General features: G+C 40.9%; 1 protein-coding gene across 4 annotated transcripts in view; it reads right to left on the reverse strand.

Moving 5' to 3' along the window:
* TMEM108 (transmembrane protein 108) overlaps window positions 1–26,278 on the reverse strand; it is an 80,458-nt gene extending 54,180 nt beyond the window's left edge. For 2 of the 4 annotated variants that reach the window (XM_056485030.1, XM_056485029.1), the window contains exon 1: window positions 26,117–26,278. In XM_056485030.1, coding sequence (XP_056341005.1) covers window positions 26,117–26,159 — 43 coding nt within the window. In that variant the 5' untranslated portion in view covers window positions 26,160–26,278. Of the gene's footprint in view, window positions 1–26,054 lie in introns of all 4 variants that reach the window. The other 2 variants (XM_056485031.1, XM_056485032.1) reach the window with 2 other exon arrangements.
* Window positions 26,279–26,688: the final 410 nt, after the last annotated feature.

The raw sequence follows: 26,688 nt of genomic DNA on the forward strand, positions 1-26,688 counted from the left end.
TGTCTCAGCAGGGTAGCCAGTAATTTTTTGAGTAATAATTACAGCTCCCAAACAGGACACAGCAGGAACACTGTTTATCCATCATTGTGCTACTGTTTATACATGACCATAGGAAAAACCTCTCGGGCAGAGGAGGAAATACTCAGGGACAAAAGCTTCAAAGCTGGCCCCCCCAAAATTTACAGTAGAGCTACTTTCACCCATATAAAAAGCTCACTATGCATCAATAAGTTTCAAAATATTTTGATGTGGGCCTTACCAGGACACAGTGCTGAATGGATCACTGTTTGGAGGCAATATTGCCATTTTATCTGATGATACAGCATGGTCTACATGAAGAACATACAGCTGGCAGCTGTGGACAACTGGTGAAGCAGAGACCAATATTCAGAAGCACTCCAAGCTTCTGGCAATACAAATTGATAACAGTCAGCACAAGTAACAAATAAATACTTGTTGTCAGATTTGCTATGGAGAACAGCTTGGGTTGTTTTTTTATTTGTTTGTTTTGATTTTTTGTTTTTGTTTGTTTGTTTTGGGTTTTGGTGGTTTTTCTTTGGTTGCTTTTTTTGTTTTTGGTTTTTTGATTTTTTTTTTTTTGTTTGGTTGGGGTTTTTTTTTTGTTATTTTGAAAGAAGCCAAGGTGCCACTGGGTGATGAGTGGTCTACCACAGCAGGACCATTTAGCTTGCTATTGAGATTAACAATGTCAGAGGACTGTGCATCACTGCCTGTGAGCTTTTCACTGTAAAGGTCAGGAGAGGACCTCCTTCTGCAGAGATGACAAACAGGTATCCTCCACAAAACACTCATAGGAGCAGTGCCTTGAAGAATCAAGCAGAGACTGGGATTCCAGACAGTTGGCCTCCCTTTAGTTTGATGTTTGAGCACATCGGTGCTGTTCATCAGTTTTGTCAAGGCATTTGGCTCCTCTGAGATGGTTATAGTCCTGTAAGCCTGCCTTGGGTTTGCATGGCAAGGTTTTGGTACCAGGAGGACCAGAGGAGGGGATTCTGTGAGAAGCTGCTGGAGGTTTCCTTTCTGTCTGGCAGAGCCAATGCCAGCTGGCTCCAAGGCAGACCTACTGCTGCTCAGGGCTGAACACATCAGTGACAGTGGCAGTGCTTTTGGGAGAAAACACTCAAGGTGGGAAAAAATGGCACAACAGAAAGTGGAGTCAGAGAAGAGAGGAGTGAGAGTGTGTGAGAGAAACAGCTCTGCAGACTCAGGGGTAGAGAAGGAAGGGCTGGAGGTGCTTCAGGTGCCAGAACAGAGATTCCCCTGTAGGCTGTGATGAAGACCATGGTGAGGCAGCTGTCCCCTGCAGCCTGTGGATGTTCCACTGCACAGCAGAGACCCACCTGTAGCCCACGGAGAGACCCACACCGGAGCAGGTAAATGCTGAAGGATGCTGTGATGCCAGGGCATGCCTGCACTGTAGCAGGTTTTCTGGCAAGATTTGTGACCCTGTGCAGGACTAATGCTGGAGCAGTCTGTTCCTGCTCCTACTCTGATTAGATTGCCAGTAAATTAAACTCATTTCCCCAAGTCAGGTCTGTTTTGCCTGTGACAGTAACTGGTGAGTGATCTCTCCCTGTCATTATCTCAACCCTCAAGACTTATGCTGTATTTTTTTGTCCCTTGTCCAGCTGAGGAGGGGAGTGACAAAGCAGCTTTGGTGGGCATCTGGTTTCCAGCCAAGGTCAACCCACCATAAAGTCAAACTCTGATTTAAGGATATATACACTCAAATTCCTCTCCATACACCTCACCATAAAGAAATGTATTACAACCTTGACTGCAACAGACTGGCTCTGTTGCAAAGTACCTAGATATTACATTTGTGGGCCAGATGTACATTATTTTAAAATATATGACTATTGGATAAAGGAAAAATAATGACCATTATTGTTTATTTTAAAAGACAATCTGCTTTTATTTATACTGTACTGCATTTTTTTTCAGTGCTTCATTTTGTGCCTTTTGTTTCTAAACATCTCAGTAAGATGGGCTATTTGCTCAAAACCAGTGTTTCAGGCTATTTGCATATTTAGGCAGAGATAAAGCCCACTACACAGACCCTGGAGTCAGTTTTTGAGTTGTCTCAGTTGTACATTTTAGCTGACATCTAAAAAGGAACTGTGGGGTGCTAGAGCAGAGGCCACATCAGCACACATTATCCCAGGTGTTCCAGAACCACTTTTCTCTCTGGGTTCCAAAATGTAGATCTAACAGGCATGAGAGAACCCTGATGGCTCGTTCTTAACATGTGATGAGCAGTGGATCCTGGCTCAGTTCTCTTGGCAGAAGCTGGGTACCTTGGGGGCTGCTGGAAGCATTCAACTCCAAATCAGCACAAGCCAAGAGCACAGAGCCACAGCACACCACAGTGTCTGCTGGGAGATCCTGACTCTGAGGGCTCTGGATTTTGTCAAAGCAGCTGTAGCTTGGGAATTCAAGGAGGGAAGGAAACTGGGAATAGCTGCGACTCCCAGAGGTGAGATCTTGTGAAAGTGAGAAAGACAAACACCACCTGGTGAGAGCAGTAAGCCAGGAAACCCTCCTGGTAAAGGCTAGTGAGCAAAATGCACACACATGTGTCTGTTGGAAAGTATCTGCATGGGCTGTGGGGAGGCTGCAAGCAGGGTCAGCATGCAAACTGGGAGTGCTTCAAAACATCCCAGAACGGAGCAAGAGATCAACCACCTAAAAGGTTTGTCCACAATGAGGTGTCCTGTGACACTGAGGTCACATTCTTGAGCTTTTCCCACAATTTTTAAGGCTAGAAAGTTTCTTGGAAAGCTAAGCTGAGCCCCAGAAGGATAATTTTTTCTTTTGTGGGTGAGGGGAAATGCAGCTGGTGTTGAATTTGCTCATTGAAATGCATGCTAAGGTCATAAAGATGGATGTTTGGGAAAAATCTCACTACCCCGTCCATTCTCAGGTATCACCTGTTCCTTTTGCACTTCCAATTAAAAATAAGAAAAGAAAGAAATCACTTGGCAGCAGAAAGCAAAATGAAATTAGTTTGCAGCTAGTTTAGAGAGGATAATCATTCCACAAGATGTATGTGTTTAATGGTTTGGGAACAAAGAATTGACTTGCCATGGGATGTTGGGCATCTAGCCACAGCTGACTCCTGTTCAGGCAGCATTTTTATATGAATCTCTGCATTAGTTGCCAAGAAGATGGAAATATATACTTAAACTTTATTGGTGGAGAACAGACTTTGCCGAGGATTAAATAAAAAAATGCCAAAATGGGCATTCGGCACCCCAAAAATAATCTGTTTTTTCAATTCAACCAGTAGCTGGCACTGTTTTCTTTTTCCAGAACTCTGAAGGATTATGGCCTATAATATGACAACAATAGCAGAACTTTTCCAGCTGATATTGGTGACTTTGCAGCAGTAGCATTTACTTTCACCAGAGATGAAAGTGGCTTAACAAACTGTGTTTGTGTCAGTGCTGCATGATGCATGTGCACGGCACTGCCATCCGCAGGAAAACGGGCAGCTTGGGAATTGGTGACTCAGAAAGCAGAGTTATGGCTACCCTGAAGGAGCAGGACTGAATTCTTCAAACAGAGATCATGCATCCCCAGTTATTTATAAGTTTAAGTTCAATTAGCTGATGATTGTTAAAATGTTCTTTCTTGGAGTTAGGGTTTGTTTATATAGTTATCAAGTAACATTACAACATGCCCTGCTTTTCAATTACGTACCCAATACTCTTCTAAATATGATGAAGCAAAAGTTCAGACTTCCAGTTCAGGAATATAGACACAATCAGATAAAAAGTATCATGCTGAGCCCCAAAATTATCAACACCTTTCCTGACAGGAGTATAATGTGAATGATGTTAAAAATAATTAAAGTTGTTCAGGATTATCCTGATGGATAAGTTGAAGAGATGAAGATTTAAGGCTTAGAGATGACAAGCACAAAAGGGATTCTGAGACAGTTCTGCACACTAACAATGATAAAAAGGTAAATCTGACATGTCTATTTATTCTGCCTGGAAATTCAGTAATATCATGATTTGTAGAATAGCGAGACGTGTGAAAACAGAAGCTGTAGAAACAGAACTAGTTTGGTATATGGTTCTGAACAGGAAAGAAGAACATAAATTGGTCTGTATTATTCCTGTAGAAAAAAAGGAATTTAATCAGAATCATCAAGAGCCAATCTACCTCTACCTAAGGAACAAACAAAATGAACAGCACACTGATAATCTAACTAGCTTAAAATGGAACAATAAGCTCTTTTGTTCCAGGACAAAAGTCAGTCATAAGCAAAGTTATGCTAGCAGCTGTTCTCCAGGGAATCTCCTGTACTCTGGTCCAACATATTTGCCATTCTCAGTAAGACAGTATCAGATCAAATACACCCATATCTAGGTGTTGGATGTGCCAAATCGAATGAGCTGGTATGTTCCTACAATGTAAAACCTCTTCCCTCATTAAGAAAAAAGAAGGAAAGAAAATAAATAGAAAATAATTAAGCACAATCAGCTCCTAATCATGCAGTTTTCAAACTGTCCATTAAAACTAATGAATAGAAGCAGTCAGGGAAAAAATGGAATCAGGACTGATGTGCTAAGCCTAAGGGTTTGAGGGCAGTGTATCAAACATGACTTGACTCTTTTCATTCAATACAACATGATTGTTAATGAGGAACAATCAATAAAAGTTCTTCAAATAAAACACCAGAGAGCTGCACATGAGATAAGCAAACAACAGGAATTTGCCAAGAGGGGATGCACCTTTCTTTTGTTATTACAATAACCACTGCTAATGCCTTGATTGAGACTCAAGGGAAGCCTGTAAACATTGTTTCCCCATTCATTGCATATATTAGTCATAAATCCTGTTTAGGCATTCCTATCTGAAGGAGATCCAAATTATTTTAACAACAAATCTTAAAGTGAAAACAAGGATCAGGGTGGATTTTCAGTGTAAGTGAAATATCAAAATTCCAATCGATTACCTGTCTATCCCATAACTGCAGAGAGATTTCAAACTGAAAGATGTCTCCATTTTATTAAATAGCTTCATTTCAAATCCACATGGAACACATGAGGTTATGTTGCTCATACAGTCCTTCAATTTTTTTGGTTTTTTTTTCCGACTTGGTGTATCGAGCAATTTTTACTTTATTAGAACAACTTAAGCTTGAAAACTTACATTTCACTCAGAAGTAAGTTCTCATTCTTTAAAATAAGTAAGAATTATATATATATACACTTCTGGATAGACAGATATAATCCTCTTCTGTGCTTCTGTATTCAGGGATGTTTAAGTGAAAGTCTGCAGATAAATCTCCAGCTAAAAACTAAATGACTTTACCAGCTGTCCACAGCAGGGACAGTCTGTAACTAGTCTATTATCTAATCTGGTCTCACTAGCTATATATGGTTTAATCTAGTGAATTCTAAGATGACAGACCTCCAAAAAATTGTAGGTTCTGCTGACAGTGTATTTGTTATTCATAGGGTAGCACATTTCCCTCTCTGTCACTACACTGTGACTTCTAGATGCTACTAAGGAGGCTATTTTTTTCAGATGAAATATAAAGCAGGAGAATAAATATGATTTGCAAGGGTGAGATGGGGATTCCGTTTCCATCAGTGGTAATAATTAACAATATGTCTTTGTTTGAAATTCAGGATTTTTTCTTTACATATCTCCTTGTGTTTTAAGTCCCTCCAGAAGTGGGAACTGCCACGACAGACAATTAAATTTTTTGAGCTGTTGGATTGTTCCAAAGACAGAAAACTCTGTTGGAAGGGCACATCAACTATTGGGTGAATACCAAATTTTTTGAGAGCTTCTGGATGGGGAGATCAAGACAAGAAATCTACTTATTCTTCCTTGTAATGCAGGCTGACAATATAAAATTTTCAACATGAACATACCCCCAGGAATTACACAGAAGATCAGTCTATAGACTCTTCCAGTGCCTCAGACTGTACAGAATGTCAGGAAAAGCATTCAACATTCATAAACTGATGTAACTCGGTTGAGGTTTTTTCTCTCCTTGATGCTATGTAAGTTCAGCAGCACCCAAAAATATCAAATTGATGCACACACAGTACCACTGCCTGTACCCATGTGATTGGTTTCTGGGCTTTTGGGATTCAGTATGTAGAGCTGGGCTGTGCTCAACTGGGCTCCAAGTGCCCCAGCACTGGGATCTCTTAGGACAGCAGACTGTGCTGCTTTTATTTCAATGCTGATTAGCACCATGCCATTGTTCTTTTATGTATAGAGTTGCACCTGCATAGTTTCAATTACGTACTGCCTGAATTATTTCACAGTAGGGTCAGCCAAGCAGGTCCTATCAATGCAGTGGGGCTTGGTCCCCCATAGCTCTTGCTGTGTTGGGCACCATCCTCTTCCTGCCACTGGTGGAAGTCACTAAGAGCTGAGCAGCAGTGGTGAGCTGTGCTGGAGTAAAGCAGGAGTCCTTCCAAGGCAGAATGTCTCTTGTGAAGCCTGTGCCTAGCTCACCAGAGGAGTGTTAGGTAGACATGAGTGCCTGCATGCACACAAGTACACAAGAAGCCATATGGTTTGGCCTGCTGTATGGTAAGAAAAATAATTTAATCCATAGTAGGAGCAGATGTGGATGACAATTTCAAGACAGCACTTGACATCTAGGAGCAGCAGCAATCCATCCAAAAAGCTCTCCAGCGTATCTGCTGGAGTGCTGGTGATCTGACTCCAGAGCTGCCATCCTACCCACCACCACATGCTGCTGCTTTGGAAACCTCAGCCTTGTCCTTCACATGAAAGGGAAGCTGGTCCTGGCCATTGGAAACACCTTTCCCCACATCCACCACGATCCAAAAATCCTTAACATTACAAAACAGGATGATTTGCAGGCTGCATGGAAAGCAAAGTAATGGGATTCCTTGGGGTAAATAAAGCCAGACCTTTTCCTACACACCCATGCTCAGTAGAAGTGCCAGTCTGCAGAGCACACAGTTTAGAAGTGCCAGGACTCAAAGATCCCTTCATGTTAGAAAAGAAGCAAAACCCACATACTTAGGGACTTCCAGGAAAAAGAAATCCACCAACTTGGTATTGACTGTCATTTAACCTACAGGCAAAGCTGTCAAGACCTTGTAATTACAACTACCTGAATTTTACTGCAGGTATTGATCCTCCATGGTGTGGAACAAGGGTTATATTTTGACCCACTATTCCTCTCCACAGAACAGCTGGGGTTTGACAACAACAGAGAATCAATATCTGGGTAAACCATTAAAGAGCTTTTATCCCTTCCAGTGATAATTCAATTTAGCAGCAGTAAAGAAGTAGTTAATTCTTCGCCTGATAGTTTTTGGTTTTTCAGAGACTTTCTGCCCCACTGTTTCAGAAAATATCCCTGTCTAAAATGGCCAGAGCACATTATCCAAAATTCCCAATTCCCTCCCATCATTCTTAGGTGGGCCTCATTGTTATGAGCCTCTTTAGGATATTTCAACTGAAAAATTATATTTCTATTCCAGTTGCCATGGAAAAGTCAGTCTCTCCTGGTGGAAAGAAGAGCTGGCGTTACATTGTGGAAAAGAAATGTCCCATAAATGTATTCTTTATTACTCATAAGGAAAGCTTGATTCTGACACGTTTACAGAAATCAACTGGCTGACTTTTTATGGAAATGCTCTTCTTGATGGAGGAGGGGAGAACTGCTACAAAATAAACAAGCAGTAAATAAGAATTAAATATAAAAGAAAAGTTCTAAGAATATTGAGGTTTCAAATTCAGGCTCACAACCTGCAATCTGCTTTGGGTATACTTCAATTTGGCTCCACGCAGAACAGCTTGGATGACTGTTGTCTTAAATTGGACATAATTGCTCTGCTATCTGTGCAGGGGAATCTGTCCATGCATGATCTCCTGCTCCCTTGCCAAATTCCAAACTTATTTTCTTGAAATGTCTAGGAAGATGGGAGGTGGGGGTATTTGGATGGGAACAGAGACCACCTATTTCTCACTGTTGAGCCAGCACCTGGTGCCAGGGACACTGCTCTTGTCTGGCCTGTAAAGGAGCACCATGGTCATTTTGGCAAGTACCTGCAGCACATCAGACAGCAGTGAATCCATTAGTGGGACTTCGTAGTCTGATCATTAAGAGTGCAAGGAAATAAAATAATCCAGTTCCTCTGAATATAGGGCTATGAGAGAATGGAAAGAGCCATAGAAATGTCTCATTTCTAAAGTTCAAACCTTTGCTTCATGCCCTTCTGAGATTTGATATAAAATTGCTAGTGCTTCAAGTACAGAAAAAGTAAAACCACATCAACAAACACCCCTCCGAATTTCAACCAGCACAATGCATAAGCAGCAGTTTCAGATCTGGAAGTGCTATCTTACAACTTACTACAAAGCTCTATTCACTCTGAATACTAATGCTGACAAATTAAATATCTTTATTCTTCCATGTTCATGGTCTCATCAGCAGAAAGAAGTGCAATGTGCTTTTCCCCTGGCAGTAGGTAGCAGTAGTTATTATTATATATTAAGCTATACAGTGATTTTTTATTGTGAAAGCATACATTTTTTTATTCCTCAAGCATTCTCTCCAAGCACCTCCAGCTTTATGTAAAAAAGGAACAAAAGGGGAGGTTCACTCCTAATCAGGTTTTTGATCAATGTCAGAAGAGACTGCCTGACAGAGCCAAAGCTCCAAAATATGTAGTCTATTTACTGGAACCTTTAACTTTCCCTGGACAATTCCTGCAATGCACTGGAGTATTAGTCTATTGCATTTTACATCCAAACAAGAACAATGTACCAGGAGTGGAACATGTGGGTTGATAGGAAATAAATGCAGCTCAACTAAAACCAAAAGTACACAGACAAGAAAAGGAGACAAGGAAAAAATCTGTGGCTTTTCCCATGTAATTCTGGCTTGGTATCATACAAACTGGGTTTCACATCCTGTGTAGCCATGAGGTATTGGAAGAGATAAAAATAGACCCTAATTGTTATTCCTTAGTAATTTCTATACAAAAGGTGTAACTTAAGTGAGGACTGTATCAGGGCTGGAAAGTATGAGGTGGGAACATCTGGAGATAATTGGCAGAGTGTAAAAATAAATTATGTGTCCTATTTTTTTGTGTTTCTGGTGTCTGTGATTTTGTGCTAAACAAGCAATTTTATAAAATCAGCTTTTAACAGCAGAGTTATCAAATGAATGAGTGTGACTGGGCTTGGCACGTGGCACCAAGTGCTTTGTAAGCACAAGGTTAGGAGCAGCATCCCTTCCCTCACAGGTATAGTACATGCTCATCAAACAAACATTTGTGCAGACAGACATTTTACACTCACATATTCACCATGATAAGTGTGTCCCCAGAATCCACAGCCAGAGCAGGACACCTCTCCTGAGCTAATGAGAAGCCAGCTCCTGTTTCTCTCAGTCTCTCTCTCTACATGCAAAGTCGTAATCATGCCACTAACTCTACACACACGTGGAACAAAACCAAAAAAGTCTATGCTTTGGTTTATAAGGTGATTCCAAAGGGTCAGTATTAAAGCTTGCTGAACTGCAATTTGCAAACCAATATGAACAAGAGAAACAGGGCAGGACTGAGTCTGCTTTGCAGAGGACGGTCTGAGCAGATCTGAAGTCAGCTCTTGTTTTGTTCTGTTTCTGAGAAGCCTCCAAGGCACACTCAGGCTCCCACAGAATAAGTGGCTCCTTTCCTAAGCTAAAGCTCACCAGCACTTAAAGACCTTTTCATCTGTGACTGCTGCTGAAGGCAGTTGGCCCCAATTTAAAAAGAAAACCCACCAGATGACATTAAATCACCACATTACTTACAGCCACGAGTTCTGCTATGTTTGTGCATCCCAGTCCCTGCCCCATGGGCCAGACAGGGTGCAGGGAGGGGGAAACAAGGCAAAGGATGGAGCAAGTTTTTCAAGGTCAAATGAGGGATTTAAACACAGAAGGTGGCAGTGGAGCCAGTTATTCACAGCAAGATCTCAGCCCTGCTTTGCCATGCTTGAGACAAGACACGGCTCCTAGCTGGGCATTACTCAGCAGGGCAATGCCACTGGCCACAGTCAGCAAGCTGAGTAAATGTGAGAGACCAGGAGAAGCTGCACAAGGAGTACAAAAATACACAACAGATAAAGAAACTGTCAAAAAGAGAGTACATGAGACAGTAAGAAAACCCAACATAGCCGAAAACACCCAACATCAACAAAGAGGATGTGAGTTTGTGATTCTTAATAGAATGTGCAATCTCACCTCTTCCAGGGAAAGTGAGTAAGGAATAGGTGCACACAAGCATTTCAGTGTGCTCAGTCTATCTACTGATATGATATGATTATACCATATTCTTGCTCAGCTTCTAATAAAGATGCCAAGTGAAGAGAAAGGCAAAGGTTTCAGTATACACTAAAAAGGGAAAGAAATACACCTATTTCATTGTCCTGTGGCAGGAGATGATGTCCTACCATGTGCTCAACAGGCACTATCATTTCACTGTAGTTTATCCACTTTGGAGAAAAGGCTCCCTTTATAACCTACGTGTTGCTTTTCTCCCTCTCAAAACCAGAGTGATTATGGGGAAATAGGGGACTTCTGCTTCCCCTATAAGCTCCTTATGTGAGCAGAGTGCTTACCACACAGCAACTATCTGCAGGATTTACAATTACTATGCAGTTCTGAGTGAAATAAAAATCAAGTTATTTACTCTTTGCTGCTGATTTTTAATTTCTACAATACTGAAGACCAGAAAGAAGAGAAATTAACACAGGATGAATTCTCCCACTAATTCAGCTAGACTGGTTGACAAACTGAGTGAAGAACGTGAACTAAAACACTGAGTGGACCTTGTGGGTAGAGTTTAGAACCATCAAATCTCCCTCCAATCTTGAAGAAGCCAGTTCCTACATTGTTTCAGTTTTCCAATGCTAAAACAATGCTTTTGTTCATCTTCTCTCAGCTCAGATTTCAAATGCATTAGGATCCAGGATGGTATTGCAAATATGTGCACAGGGTTTGAAAAATGAGCCCTTTTGCTTGAACACAAAAAGACTATTATTATCATCAGAAATAATAAGCTACAGAAAGTTTTCCTTGACTTTTGTGCCTTTGTCCCTGGCATTTGAGGAGCACAACCCTGACAATGGCTGTATTTGAGAGAAACTCTTCTGGTGGCAGTAACTTCACCTTCCTCACTTATCTCTACATACTGATTTCCAGTGGCTCCTGAAAGGTGTGTGAGAGAGACTGATGGATCTGTTCATGGGTGAGAGGAAAAAGCTTCCCAAAATTAGGGTTTCCTTATATGATTTCATTACTGTGGGCAAGACTGCTGCTGTGGTGGCTGCAGGGCTCCTCAGGGGTCAGTGGGCTCTGTCATATCAGAGATTACCTTGGTCTCTATACCCTGGCTGTGCAGTCACTTTGCTGTACCTAGTCTTTAGCTGCTTGCTGGCTGGAGCCAAAAAAGGAGAACTGGGACCCTTTCTGCCACAGAAGAAGAAACCAAGTGCTGCATAAAAGCCTGGATTCATTTTCTTTCCATTTCCCTACTATACAAAATGTTCTCAGTAGAGATTAATGTCTGTTCACCATCAGGCATTACTTCATCCAAGAAAGAAGGAGAACTATTCAGCCATCACTCACAGAAATAAATGCAATCTCAGGTCAAATCCTCACTCCCCTACTTTGATCAAGTTATCATCTGAACTAAGACCAGACAAGGAAGAGAACTTCAGAATCTGGGCCATGTTCACCAAAAATCTACCACAACCAGGAGTTACACAGCAAAGGTGGCACTCCAGCTCTGTTCTACCAATGACTTGCTAAGGGTCTTCACATAATTTACATAGTAAGTAATCCCAATTAGTAACCTATTGTAACTACCCCTGTATGGATTTGGCTTCTCACCTGCAAAACAGGCAGAGAAACTAATTATGCACATGGTTACAGTACTTATTTCTACTACAACACATATTTATAGCACATGGAGCACAGAAATAGTTCCAGGCAATTAATTTGTGGATCTCACTAATGAGTTATGAGTGCTTCAGTTTATCCATGCACGACACCACGAGAGCCTCAGAGGAGGAAATAATGGACAGCATTATTCCTGCATAGCTGTTTGTAGCTGTGTCTGTGTCTGAATTGCCAGAGAAGCACATTGCACCTGCAAAAGTGACTCACAAGACTCCAGTCTTACTTGCCACTGCACACAGCTATGCTGAGGGTCAAAGGTACCTAAAATCACATGTCTGGACATTACCCTGCCTGCCATCTGCTCCTCCTGCACCTACTGCGAGGTCTGTCACTCCACAACTTTCCTCCTTGTGCTGTGCACAGCTCAAAATCTGTTCACTTCAGGGGATCATTTTCCTACAGAGCATCCTACCCCAGCAAGATGTCCACTGTTGGTCTCTCAAGTGACAATCAGCCAGCCTAGATAGCTGTTTAATATCTAGGGCTGCCATAAATAGGCAAAACTTAGAGCAACTGCAGAAAAGAAGGGATATGAAAAGAATAAAATAATTCAATAGATTGGCTTTCTCATTGGAACAGATGCTAAGTGAACTAGATCACATTTAACATCAGTGTAAATCCAAAGATGATCTATAGAATTAAATTTTTCTCCTCAAAATTACCAGAGCAACCAAGATGAGAATCTGAAGCTGTGTTCTGACAGTGCTTAAATGCTAGTACTAGTACTAGCATTTGCTAATGCTTAAATGCTAAGTACTAGTAAAAGAAAGAAGTTATCAAGAACCAGAAGATAAATTAAGAGATGCTTGATGGCTTTCACTTAGAGCATTTGTGTGAATAACTGCATGTAAAAAAGGACTTGCATAGACCTTATGTAAATATTTCTCTGAGACTACACTAATGCGAAAAACAGTAGGAACATCCTTAAAAAGATCTTCTAGCTTTAGGTTTTGCAAATAAATGTTCCACTAAATCTATGGGTTTGAAATCAGTATTTTATTAATCACAGTGAAGCTGTGCCTAAAAGATGAGCATTACCTGACCAGCTCCTGTAGTGTTTTCACTAATGTGAACTCTAGCAGGACACAAGAAAGCCAGGCAAGACTCTCATACTTGCCTTGTGATTGACTTCCATGAGCAGTAATGACTTAAACCAAGCTAATCATGCCCTTCTTTCCGTCCACTAAGATTCTGATTCAGTGAATTAAAGAAATTTGAGTGGTCTGACACTGCTGGAAATATAAAGTATCATCTTTAGACTCAACAGAAGCATTAACAATGAACTACTTTTATTTGTTCCTTATGGCAATGAAGCAGAAGCTCATATACTGAAAGATGAAAATTCAGGAAGAAACCTGAAGGTGGTACTAGGAGCAGCAGAGATCCCAGGGTTTCAGGGTGGAATATTTCTTTTTGTTGTGGAGTAAATGCAGTATGTTTCAGGTTCTTGCAGTCTTGTTCACTTCTGTGAGATATTTCTTAAACCATACTAAAAATTATTCCTCCAATGCATCCACACTCCCATTATGCATGCATACTGTTGCCTTGTGACTGACCTGTACTTGCTGAGCCTCCTTTTTACCAAAGCAGGTTAATAATTTTATCTTAATTTTAACAATGACCTTAAGAGAATTTCAGGACTATTTTTTTTTTTTTTCAAATATTCTGGATCTTTTCTTCAGCTGGACCTTCCATTCTCTTGCTCAGGCTAAGTATGTGATGCAGTGACTGCCAGGATAGACAGGGTTACAGAGAAATGAGCAGACATTCTTTTTTTGAGGGAAGTAGCTTGGGCAGCCACAACTCTACCTAAACCTTGCAGCAGTCTCCTCACAGTCTGATTAATTCCTGTTCAAATGCTAGGAAATAAAATTAAAAGAATGAAAACTGCAGGTGCTCCATCACAGCCAGCAATGTTTTAGAGTACTGCAATCCCAACATACATTAAAAACAGCCTAAGGGTGCTTTCAGCATTCTGACTTAAAAGAGCTTCTTTAAAGAGACCCATTAATCCCTTCCACCACAAAAATTGGCTTTAGAGAGGAGCCATCACAAATATAATTCCACTCAAAGCTGAGTAAATAGCTTGAAGGCTGCTGACAGGAATTCTATAGAAACATAGCAGTCAGGCATACATTCCCAAGGTCTCTCCTCTATATCATTTCCAAACTGTGCCAGGAAACACTCTTTTGGGGTGAAGACTAGCCATCCATAACACAGTTTAGCTTTTGCCTTTTCTATGAAGGCTGTAGGAGATGTAGTTAGGCAACTTTAGTGTCTCCTCACAAAATACTTGAGAAGTTCTGTAACATTTTTGTGAAAGGCATCACAGCGATGTCTTCTCCACGAGACCACAAAACAGCAGGTTTGTAGAGCACTTAAACACATTCCCAGCACTTGCTGGGGGTTGTAAAGGCTTTTGGGCTCAAAACAGGAGTACTGAAATTCCACTGCCCTCACCAGAACATTATTGCAACTGCAAAGCCACTGATGACTCTCCATGCTGTGTCCCTTGCTGCTGCAGCTCCTGGAGGTAGCAGCCTGAATGTATTATGGGCAAAGCTATGCATCTCCCCTTTTCCTGTTCAACAATCCTACCACATTCCTGTGACAACCAGCAGTGCCAAGGTCCTCTGCAAACGAAAATGGGGTAGGAGAAGGGAAAGAAAGCACAAAATTGATGCAATTCATGTGCAAACTTGCCCTAGAGGCATTCTCAGAACAACCTACAGAGCCTGATGAGTGCACCACAGGGTAGGAGATGTGCTTAATGCATGCATGGCAGACAGGCTGAAATTCTCTTATGCTGAACAATGGATAAATGGATTAGAAAATTGAATAAAAACAAATTAATATTTTAAAACATTGAAATATGTGGCAAATTCAGTAGACGACGAGGTACCTCTCTCCCTCAGACACATAGAGTTCCAAATCCATTATTCTCAGAGTTTATTATAAATTACAAAGTCTCAGACCTGTTGGAAAAATACAACTTCAAGAGTGACCAAAAGGACTATGAACCTTTAATACAGCTACTGATTTTATAAATGAAAATAGCAAGAGGTGCTTATGACTGGTGATTTATGGGTTCATTAAAACACTGTCCCTCAAACCAGATCCTGAAATTGACTGAAATTAACAGGGTCTTGAGATTCAATGTGTATTATAAGTGAATGCATTTTGAATCTTATATAATGACAAACACAACACTATTGGCATCCTATCTTGCCTGCATATAAAATACTGCCTCTGCACAAATATATATTGGCTTACTCAGAAAAGCAAACAGAAGGATGTAAACTGTAAAGCTCATTTACCAGAGGCTTCCACAGGGTTCTGCCATAACTCAGCTCACAGCCACCAGTTTTGAATTTTGCAAAACTGAGAAGCTCTCAATTCAGTGTCTGGTGTATTTCAGGGCTGTCAAAGTGAAACCATTGCAGCTAATAACTTTATAAAGGCAAAATTTTCTCACTCCCAAATTCATGACTGTTTCCTACCCTTGCACAGATGCACTGCAGAGAACACACTTTGCTAGGAAAGATCAGCCACAGGTGACTGGCCTCCTGGAACAACTTCATTTTCTTTCTCACTACAGCCTTGAGGTGCAGGGTGCCACACTGATCTGAGAGCAGTCTTCACCACTCTTGCTGGGGGAGTTCCTCTCCTCCACCACTCTTCTCCTCCTACCTCCAGTGGTAGTTTCCAAAGGGATACCAAAAGGGACAGCTCTGCCAGACTCCTTTCTCTGTGCTTCACAAGGATGGCTCAGAAATGCTGCAGTAAGAAATTCTAGGTAGGGGTCCTTCTTTGGAGGCTGTTAAGGAGTTACTTCTTTTGGTAACTCATCCCTGGCTGCAGATGCTGTTCAACAAAATATATGGGTCTGCAAGAGAGGGCAGGAGGCAATGCCAGCATGGTCAGCCAGTGGATCTTGGGAACAGCTGAGGAACTGCTTGGTCCTGTAAAGCAGAGGGAGGAACTCACCCTCTCTGATACCATGATAGAGGAAACCACATGAACTGGTTTCTGGTCTTTTCTCACAATTGTCTTATTGCTGACTGTAAAAAAAAAGTTCTGGTCTCCTCCTCTAACCAGTCTTTGGTTTTGTTTCCCCCATAGCATAAGAACTTATGGATGCAGAGGGAAAACAGAGTACTTAACATTAAACAGAGCTTTGTCTGTTGTCACTTTTCAGCTTGCTTTTCTCCACCTGTCATTTCTACAAACTGCACCTACTGATAGAAGCTTCCAAAACAAGAAGACAGCCCCACAGGCAAAACCAGAATATTCAATTTTCCTCCTTTGCTTCTTTCAGAAGTCTCCTTCATACAAATTTCCATTTCTGGTTGCCAGGCATTCCTGGCACTCAAATGTAATTTTTAGAAATATTTTTTTATGCTTTCCCAAAATTTATTTGTTTCAAAAGCAGAAGATTTACTGCAAGTTTTAGAGTTATGTTCAAAATCCATGAACATGAAGGATATTGAAACTATTAAAAAACATACTGCTTGCTAAAATAACATTAATAATACATTTGTAGGTATTGAAATCCACTCTACACTAGTTGAGACAGAGTATGGATGTATTCACAAGCACTGTGGATAAATCACCTCAATAAATTCTCCATGCTATACTGTAATCTCCAAAAGCTCTCTGACTGGTAAGAATCAGCCTTGCTGATCCAACTGCAGTTCCTCACACAATCTTGTCATTCATCTGCCAGTGACACCTGCCATTGAAACAAACAATGTCTTGACACATCTGCCACTGCAAGACAACTTTACTTCACAAAATAACATCTTAGCTGTTTTAAAAAAAATACTAACACCAACCTGTGTTCTTCTGCACATCTCTCCCCTGTGTTACTCCTCAGCATATCAGATCATGTCTCTAGTCCATAAATTTCACATTTATGGTTAAAGATGGTACAGCCATAATCAAACACTACCTGATTTCCAAACAAGGATTTGGATTCATTAATTCATTTGGATTTATCTCCCATCCTCTGACATTTTGACAGAAGGCACCTGAGGGTGCAGAGAATGTTCCCCCTAGGGGACACATCCCTTTGAGGATTAAATGTAGGATTATTCAACCAGAGAATTTAATTTTGGAAGACAAGTAGTAGGAACTGATTCCTTTTTTTCATTCACTCTTCACACTTTTTGTAAAGATCTGAATACTACTAAAAATAAAAGCAGAAGGATGGCATAACCAATGCCTGTTAATACAAAAATAATTGGCTTAAATGAGGCACACACTCATATGCACAAAAAATAAATGGCCCAAGAATTCTTTTGAGAGTTACAATATTTTTAGCCATATGGTATTTCTTATTAATTGTTATAATTACTAAATAAGAGCCAAAAGTATGTTCAGCACTGTATAACACATCCAAATACTGTCAACCCCTAGACTCAAATGCTTACAGTTCAATAGAGAAGACATGCAGGAACAGGAGCTACTGAGAAATTCAGTGGCAAAAACAACAGCCCAAGGTGGTCTGGATATTAGGAGGTGCTTTTGGTCCTACTCCTCCAGCTGCATCAGCTACATCCCTCCTCTGAGAATGACCAAAATGGGCTCTAAGCTTTTTTTCCTCCACAGAATCAGCAGAGAAAAAAGCAGCAAGAAAAAGGGAACATGTTTCAAGGCTGAACAATCCACACCAGCTCTGCAACACATTTTGGGCCCTTAGCAATTTATGCTAATTGACTGTAACCCTCAAGCTGTTCTTTCTGTGATGGGTCTGTTCTGGAGCACAGCCAGCCCTTGGTCCACAGAAGCACAGGCTGCTGTGCTGAGCTGTGCTGTGAGCTCTGGGTTGCCACAGAGCCTGAGAACCAGGGGAATGAAGCTGAAATTTTTGATGCAGTAGTGAAAACCACAGTGGAAAAGGCACGTTGCTCTGGTAGCAACATTCACAGGAGTAGAGAGTGGCTTCCTCAGGGCTGAGAAGAGCTGATAAAAGACATTAAATGGTGTCACCACCACCTTCAAGAAAGGGGGATTTTTTCACGTTGGAAAATGCTGGTGAAGACAGGTGCCCTGGAACTGAGAGCAGCTTAATAGCTAGGAGCATGAAGAGATGTTCCCAACAACAATTCAGACCAAGCCTTTTCTTTAGAACTGCCTTTCATTTCTGAAGCAAATCTTCCTGAAATAAGAGCTAGTCAAGTCTGTGTACACTGCACCTCCACTCACCCCAGGTTTTCTGCAGCTCTGTAAACTGCAAGGAAAGAATACAAGGAAAAAGTTCCTTTTTCCTGTAGGAGCCCTTTCTTTGACAATGTACACTAGAAATTCTCTGTCTTATCCTGTCTCTAGTTCATTCACCTCCACCAATCTTCTAGAGGCTAGAGGATTTATATCTGATTCCCTGTCAGTCACATACATGCTCAGCAGTGACTTTGAAACTAATGGTCCCAGTCATAAATGTCCCAAGGGCAAGAAAAGATGCATAGCTGAGTCCCAGGGTTCCACAACTCTTATTTTGCAGATGATCTCTCCCATAAGGGATTGCTCTGCATGAAAAAGGAAAAACAAAAACAAAAAAAAAAGCTGCTACCACTGTCCATTCCTAATAAGCTGTAAACACTACTCCATTCCTCCATATCCTCCTTGTTTGCTCCTGGGAATCAGCCTTGGAGAATCCTCCTTCCCTAAGCACCTATTGCCCTTTCTCCAGCACAAACTTCATCGTTAGTAACTTTCAGAGCACCTCTGTGCAGTACAGACTGTAATGTGATTAACTTTCTGCTTCACAACCTCAGCATTAAGAAGTAGGTCCCGGGGCAGGGATTTAATATGAGGCTTTCAGGCATGTACAGAGCCTTGATCAGAAAAACAGCTCTTCCTTCCTGAAATGGCACAACAAAACAGCTTTGAACTAGGTGAAATGGCCAGGTTCTCTAAGGAAAAAATAGTGTCAAACCCTAGCACTGTTGAAGTGAGCAACAAAAAATGGGAGATAATTGATCCATTCTACCTCCAAGACAAGGCTGAAAGTTCACAGGATGTTAAGCCACTTTTTTTCTCTCCTTGTGCTTTAAGGCAGAACTGTCTATACAAACACAAGTGTTTTGCCCTGCAAGCATGTTGTTATTAATTTATCAGGTTCTCGTTTGTTATCTTTACTTTCCTCTCTTTGACATCTTCATTGTGGTGTTTGTATGTTAATTGTTAATGCCCCCAGCAATGAGAGGCTGCAACAGCCTATTGAATTTGTAGCCTCTACAGGGGTGAGTGAAATCTAATGCTTTAGAAGAGTGCAAAGTCATCATCCTTCCCATGCAATGCTAACTTAAGGAGGCAGTGCCTTTTCCAAATGCATAAAGAATGAGAAGCTTCGTATTAGAAAACTGAGTGTCCCTCACAGGCTGTCTGCATAGGAATTCCAGCAGCAGCAGAGCCATGGGTTTTACAAAATGGATTTATAATGTGGCCAGAAATCATGCTGCTTCCCACAGTTTACACCAAAGTGCTGTCACTAATACTCACTGGTTCACTCTGGAAGTCATAATAAAATGTGATGTGAAGTCTTCTGTGAGTGCACAAAAATTTCAAACTCTTTCAGGGTCTCCTGCAATGACTCATAACAACTGATGGCACTAATCATCGACTTATTTAAGACCAATATTCCCCAGGGATGAGAGGGGAATTGCTTGTTCATTTTCTAGCAATAAGGTAAGTCCATGGGTTAAAAACCTCACGAGACAAGAGTTTGTTGTGTGGTCTGAACATTTCCCTCTAAGCAATATTTTAGGTTTCCAGGCAGAGCAAGCTTTAGTCTGCCACAGCACACACATTTCTACTGATGATGGCAGTGGCTGGAAAGATATTTATATGTTGCTGCAGTAGAGAGCTAGGAACAACAGTCTAATGAATACAGAATAGGCACACAATAAATACAATCAGCACAAGTGTTTCAATGGGTATGTGAAATACACCTAAAGATTGCAATTAAACCTGCAATGAGAAATGAATATGTTTACTTTATTATGAATTTATTTACTTTATTATGAGGAGTATCCAGCCATCTCTCTACCCATCCACACTGTTTTGCTTATTTCCATGTGCCTTCTTTTTATTTTCCCCCTTCCTTATAACTTGGTCTTAGCAAGCACTGAATATTAGCCACCAATTTTAAGGCAAAATATTTATGCTCTGTGTAGTATGACATAGTTTTGAAACAAAGTCTGCTCCCTTAAATTTGAGGGAAATGGATCACATTTTCCAAAATATCTTGGCACTCTGTATTAGAGACATGCCTCATGCATTTCTTCAAGACACCTGCAGAAGTTTCCTGCTCTAGCCACCAAGAAGAAAGCAGGTTGATCTGCTTAGGTACTTAGGAAAATTCACGGTGCCAAAATCAGTTATTAAGCATTTTCTGATATGGAAAAGCTGGCCCCAGAAATCCTGTCCTTGGCCCTGGATATGACCAGGAGCCTGGTCTTCAGCAAAAGGAATAGCTCAGTAATGGGAAAGCTGGCCAGGCTACACTGCACTATTCCTTCAGAACCTGAAGTGGTGATTCCTCCTGGGCACTTGTGATGCACATTATGAGATACAGAGTGAGGATGGCTTTAAGTTACCAGAGCAGGGATAGAGTATTTTTCCTCCCAAGATCACTTTTCAAATATCTTGTGTAGGACATATAACAAATATCTTCCTCTTATCCAAAAATAATATGGGGAATAAAATCACGTGAAAGGAGACTGTGGCTTTTCCCAGACCTTGGGAGCACATCGTGCCCCTGAGATTTCAGACATTAGAGGATACACATAGTTTAAATCAATAATGTACTACAAAACAATACATTCATGCTAATTATGTACAGGGCCTTGATTTGTCAAGGAAGTTTTGCAGATGCCTGTCTTCAAATAAAGACCAGATGGATGCAGTGCTTCTAGAAGCTAAGGCTTTGTTCCAAAGGCTAACTTGGATGATGTTTCACACCAGGCTTTTTTGCAGGTGGAGTTTTGAAGTCTTTCATTGAGTTGAACGTGCTTAGTTTTGGTGTATGCTCAAGTTCTTTGGAGAATTTTTGTAGATCCACAGAGGGCATCCATATATTTTTCTGTTTAGAGAAGGGACAGGGATAATACCCACCACATGCTGCTGAATGAGATGAAAACTTTTTGTACATGTATTTCTTCCAAACTGTTTCCACTGCCTGCAATGAGCCTGGTATTGCAAATAAATTATTTACACAGCCTGCAGTGAGCTACAATGGACACACAACTGAGCAATGAAATCTGCCATAACATCCACAGTTAGGTCTTTCCTGCTCAAAAATAATGAATGCAGCATGCCAAGGGGTGGCTGGAGGGAGAAAAGCTCAAAGGCATTGCAAGTAGTCAAAGACACTTTTGACATATAAAAGTTTCAGCACCTAAACACAGGGGTCTAAATATTGCTTTGGTACTGATACCAGTGGTACAAATCCTTGTGCAGGGCAGCTTGCACATGGGGAATATCAGATAAAAATGAAACAGAGTACCTAACAGCAATTTTCCTGTGTTTCCCACAGGAACACTGTCAAAGGCATTGGATCATTCATGGACAGGAGACACAGGTGGGCATGTTGACATATAAATTTTCCTATTTCAAATTATTGGAACATAGGCCAGTGTTGATTCAAGCCCAAGGCTAGTGGCTGCTGTAGGAGCAGTCTGGCTGGGGCTAACAGCTCAATTTACATATTTAACTGCTGAATTAGGCCTTGATTGCAATATTGTCAAAAACCATAGCACTGCCTCTTAGGCACAGCCAGGAAGAAAAGAAGGCTTTGGAGAAAGAAATAAATGTTTGACAGGTTATTTTCATTTTATATTGCAACATATCAAAGCAAGCTGGGAACATGAAGGCTGGGAATAAAATCCCAATTCTACTAATGTCAATGGGAGCTTTGCCACTGAACTCAATGGGACTGATATTTCCTGGTTGCTAAGCCTGCACATCAACAACATTTCTTCCTCCACTTGACACTGTGTCTCAAAACACATGAATTTGCACAGGCTCCTAAGTCTTTTTTCCTGAAGCTTCATTTCTGTTAGAGATGGATGAATAGACTTTTGAAAGGGAAAACAGAGGAAAGTCACATTTGTACTCCTGCCTATTTGCCCTCCCTCTAAAACATCTCTCTCAGGGCTTGAGGCAAACAGTACTGAATCCAAAAGAGATTAGATAGATACGGTGTCACACAATGGGGATCACTTCAGGTTCAAAACACAAATAATTCACAATGTAAGATGGAAGTAATATTGTGGGTTTATATCAGATTTTTGTTTTACCAAAGTGATAAGGAATTTTAAAACCAAATCCTTGCAGCACTTTCAAATTTGGCTACATATTTATATGTATTTCCCTAATATCTCTTGATTTTCTGGCATGCTAATAATGGACATTGTTACTGGAATCTCACACAACTGGGTGTGAATGCTTGATGAATATAAACACTGTGAAGAATCCATGCTCATTAATTTTGAAAAATCTACAGGGTTCTAGTGCAAATAGCACCAGTATAAGTATAAAATTGAAGGTGCTTAATGCCAAGAACATACTCAGACTATCAAATGATATGTGCAAAGGCATGAATTGCTTGTTTGCAAATAGAAAGAGCAAATATAATAATGTAACTGCCTGTTGGCTTTTTATTCCAAATTCAGTGTCAAGGACCTTATAAACCATGACTTGAAATTCTACAGCTGCAGGCCTATTCCACATCTTTCTGTGTTTCAGCCAATCTGCAAGAAAATAGAGAACTTCACACAATATGTTAGTTGTTTGTGTTGCTATGTCCTGAATTTTTATCTGCTCCCAGCAAAACAAGGCAGAAGATCCCCACCCAACAGATGTACCTCAAACTTGTTAGAGAGTTTACACTACCTGTGAAATCCTACCAAACTGTAATGCCTTTAAGGGCATGAATCTTCACTGAACCAGCAAATTTAAAGTAAATACAGCAAGCTACTCATGGGTACAATCTCAGTTTTGGAATGGCAAGAGCCATCTGATTCACAGAGTTTTGCTTATTCAGGCAGCAAGCAGGAACATTCCCTCTTCTATGTGAGTGTGCAGCTGAAATCTCACTAAAGGGCACAACAAGGACACTGGACTGCATCTGGTAAGAAAATGTATATTCTATTTAATTTCTTTATAAGGTGCATTGGTTTGCTTTTAAAGTCCTCTTTTAAAAGGTCTGTTTTCCAGGACAGGATCGCAAAACAGAAGGTTTTTTTCAAGAAGGCAGTTTTTGCTGAGAAACTGAAGCAACAACCTTTAATTGAATTCTGGGAAGAGGAAGTGTTGAGGGACTGCTTGCTGTGAGCTGCCTGATGGGCAGGCTGTTACCAAGCCACGTGATTCTCAAACACAAATGCCTCAGCCCAGTGAGCATCCCAAAAAGCTTTGTACATGATACAATGCATAGCCAGAGGCTGTTTACCTTTCTAATTTTTAAGCAAACCAGATGGAATCTGTTGCTGGATAACCACTCCCTGCCAATCTAGCAGAGCACAACAAAAATGCTGTTTTCTCTCTTCTCTGTGAGTCTTTGTGAATGACAGGAAGACACTCTCTGCTGATGTGTCTCAAGTGATCCCCAGTACCTTTAAGCCCATGTCAGCTGTACATTTCTAGCACATGGATTAATTATACATGGCTTGTGCAAGCTGAGAGCTCTCTGGAAGCAAGCAGGCTCATTTGCACTAAGGACACAGTACCTAGTGGTCACAGGAACAGAGGGTTTGATGGGAGCTTCTGAAATCATCTAAATGACCTCTGTCTCCCCTGAGAGATGGGTTTTTTTCCATTTGGTGCTTCAGTGGCAGACTTAAATCCTCCTGAGTAGCCTGTTCTAGGGTTTCAGTACCCTCACCTGATAAAGCACTTTTGCCTGATGTCTAATGTCAAGCTACCTGCTCTTTAAATCCCTTTCTTCACGTCTCATCTACTACTGTGGGCAGAGAGCAGGTTATTCCCCTGCATCTGGCAGCAGTCTTTCTTGTACTGTTACCATGCCTCTTCACTTGCTCCAAATTGAGCCATGTGTAATTGTATAAACGAGCCATCAGTGCATACCACCTAATTAATAACACGTAATTATTCACAGACAGCACTTGGCAATAGAAGGAAAAGCTAGTGGGTGTGGATATCTACCAGAGGCAAGAGGCATTAGGAGGTAATGCTGCTCAACACCTTTCAGAAGGTACTTAGGGCTGGGTCTTCTCTAATACAGGAATTTTACAAACTCACATTGCTTATCAATTATTTACAATGAGAGGGATGAGCCCCTGGGCTTGCTTCATGGAGTGCAGGCTTGTGCTAACCCTTTCCACAGGGTGAACTTCACTGCAAAGACTTGACTGAGAGGCAGCCAGGCTGCCAGTTAGCACTGGGGAAGGCGAGCTACACCCACAGCAAGGGGCTACAAGACTTGTGACAGCCTGTGCTATAAGGCACGGCCACTCACAGCCATTTTTTGCTCATTTTACTACAGAGTGGTACATACTTGCAAAGAGAAAACTCTTCCTACTGATATTACTGGGCATCATGCCAGACTTCCGAGATGAAAGAGTGATACTTGGGAACACACTAAGTGATAATGACATGAAGGAGCACTCAGATGGCCTTTTATTTCAGATGCTGCGGTGACAGGTCCTCACACAAACCCTAGTGCTGTAAGTAAACAAGAAATAAAAGCCCTTGATTTTTTCAGGAAAATAAGTCCCATTTAGAGGTTTTACACCAAGAGCTTTACCAGTTACCTGTCCCCACATTTTTCTCTTACTTATACACAACTTGGAAGCCCTGAGTGAACAGTGCATGCATGGCAAATTATAATGTGCATGTTTCATTACAGAAAATGCAGACATATTGTGACTTATGCTGTAGGGCTTAAATCATCACATTAGGTCTTTATAAAAAACAGAGATCGCTCAGCCTCATGGGAAAGACATTTGCATCTTCATCATTACAGAGGCAACAAACTTCATCCATAAAGATGTGCCTAGAACAAATGGCAGCAAATTGTGGACACATGTTTTGCTTTAATTGGTCCTCATCAACTCAATCTAGCTAGTGACTTCAAAGAGCTCTTACTAAGAAACCTCTTCCAAATTTTTTGTTTCAGTCTTTTTATGTTTTTTTTTTTCTTTTAATGTCTTAAGAGATTTCAGATTAAATAGAATCTTTGAAGATACAGTATGAAAGCACTACTTCTTTATAGTTTTACATCACATATGTAATTATTAATTCATAAATTATAAATGACTAAAGGTAAAGTAGCATCGCCCGGAGGCCCTGTCCTGGGCCAAGTGTAGCACTACAATTTTCACAAACTCAACCTCTTGACAGCTGGGATCAGATTCAAGCCAGCTACAACTCTGTTCAAAAGAGCAGCTGTTGCTAGTGCCATTTTCACATGCTATTCTTGATCAGCATGAATGGATGGAATGTGCTCTTTTTGGAAAGCACAGCAAAAGAATATGGATGGCAACAGAATGCCTGCATAACTTATGTGAAATTCCCCAAAAAACCCAGACATAAGCTACAATCAAAATCTTATTTATATATGGGTCTGATTTTTAAAAATACACCTAACAAATCCCACTGTTTGACAATCAAACCAATATCTACATAAGTCTTTTCTTCCAGCCCCAAAGCCAAGAAGCCCTCTAGAGTAGAGAGTCCTACTGTCTCAGACACTGCACAAACACAGCCAAACACAGCACTAATGAACAGAGGTGGAAAAGAATTCACAGATGAGTGTAGCCACTCCTGGCCCTGCAGCACAGCTGGGAGTCAAGCAAAACGTGGCAATCCCCATAACAATACACCAGTTGGGAGGTGAAGCTGCCTCTTCCTGCATTTCTTTGCCACAGGCACATCCACAAGCACACAGAGTCTCCTCTCCAGCTGATCACTGTTTTCTACAAAACCCACCAATGCTTTGTTCCAGCTATCCTAGATTTTCTGTTTATGCACTCCCTTTGTTCCTATTTGCAAGAATGCACACATAGGGCACTTTTCTCTGTAGCCCTGAGCCTCAATCACTCACTCATGCCACAGCAGACAAGATTGAAACACTGCCAGGTTACCAAGGCAGAACCACAGACCCACTTGTTGCAGTTGCAGATGAGGAAGGCAGGCAGGTAGAAGACATTGGTGAATCAGCCCAAAGCAGAATATCCTCTAGTGATACTTTCTGTGGAAGTTTGCTTTTTCTTCAGCTGTATAGTAGCAGCAGTTTTCCTCTTTTGTCCAAATGAAACAAAAAAGACCATGCTGAAGGCCCTTCTTATACCACAAGAACAGTTAGAGGAAACACATCAAAGTAATTTCCTCTTCCTTGGACAGAATGCACTCTCTTGGAGTTTGTTTTTAGTATTGTGATGTAACTGGGGAAAAAGTGAGTTTAGGTAACACACCTCAGTGCATCTAAAAGAAAGCTGATACAATAGAAATTAAGTAACTTGTCACAGGCTTTTTATAAACCAACCAGTGAAAAAATATATTCCAGATGCCCAAAATACCTCTTATATAGCTATATATGCTGCTGCATTTGTTAATGAAAACATTTGTTGCAAATTTTTGCTGCACTCAGAGAAATAAGGCAGTTTTCCCCTTCATTAGAAGCAGTAAGTTCAGAATCCATCTTTTCAAATTACATCACAGAGTTGACAATATTGTTG

Source organism: Oenanthe melanoleuca, chromosome 2, assembly GCF_029582105.1.
Source record: "Oenanthe melanoleuca isolate GR-GAL-2019-014 chromosome 2, OMel1.0, whole genome shotgun sequence".
NCBI lineage: Eukaryota > Metazoa > Chordata > Aves > Passeriformes > Muscicapidae > Oenanthe > Oenanthe melanoleuca.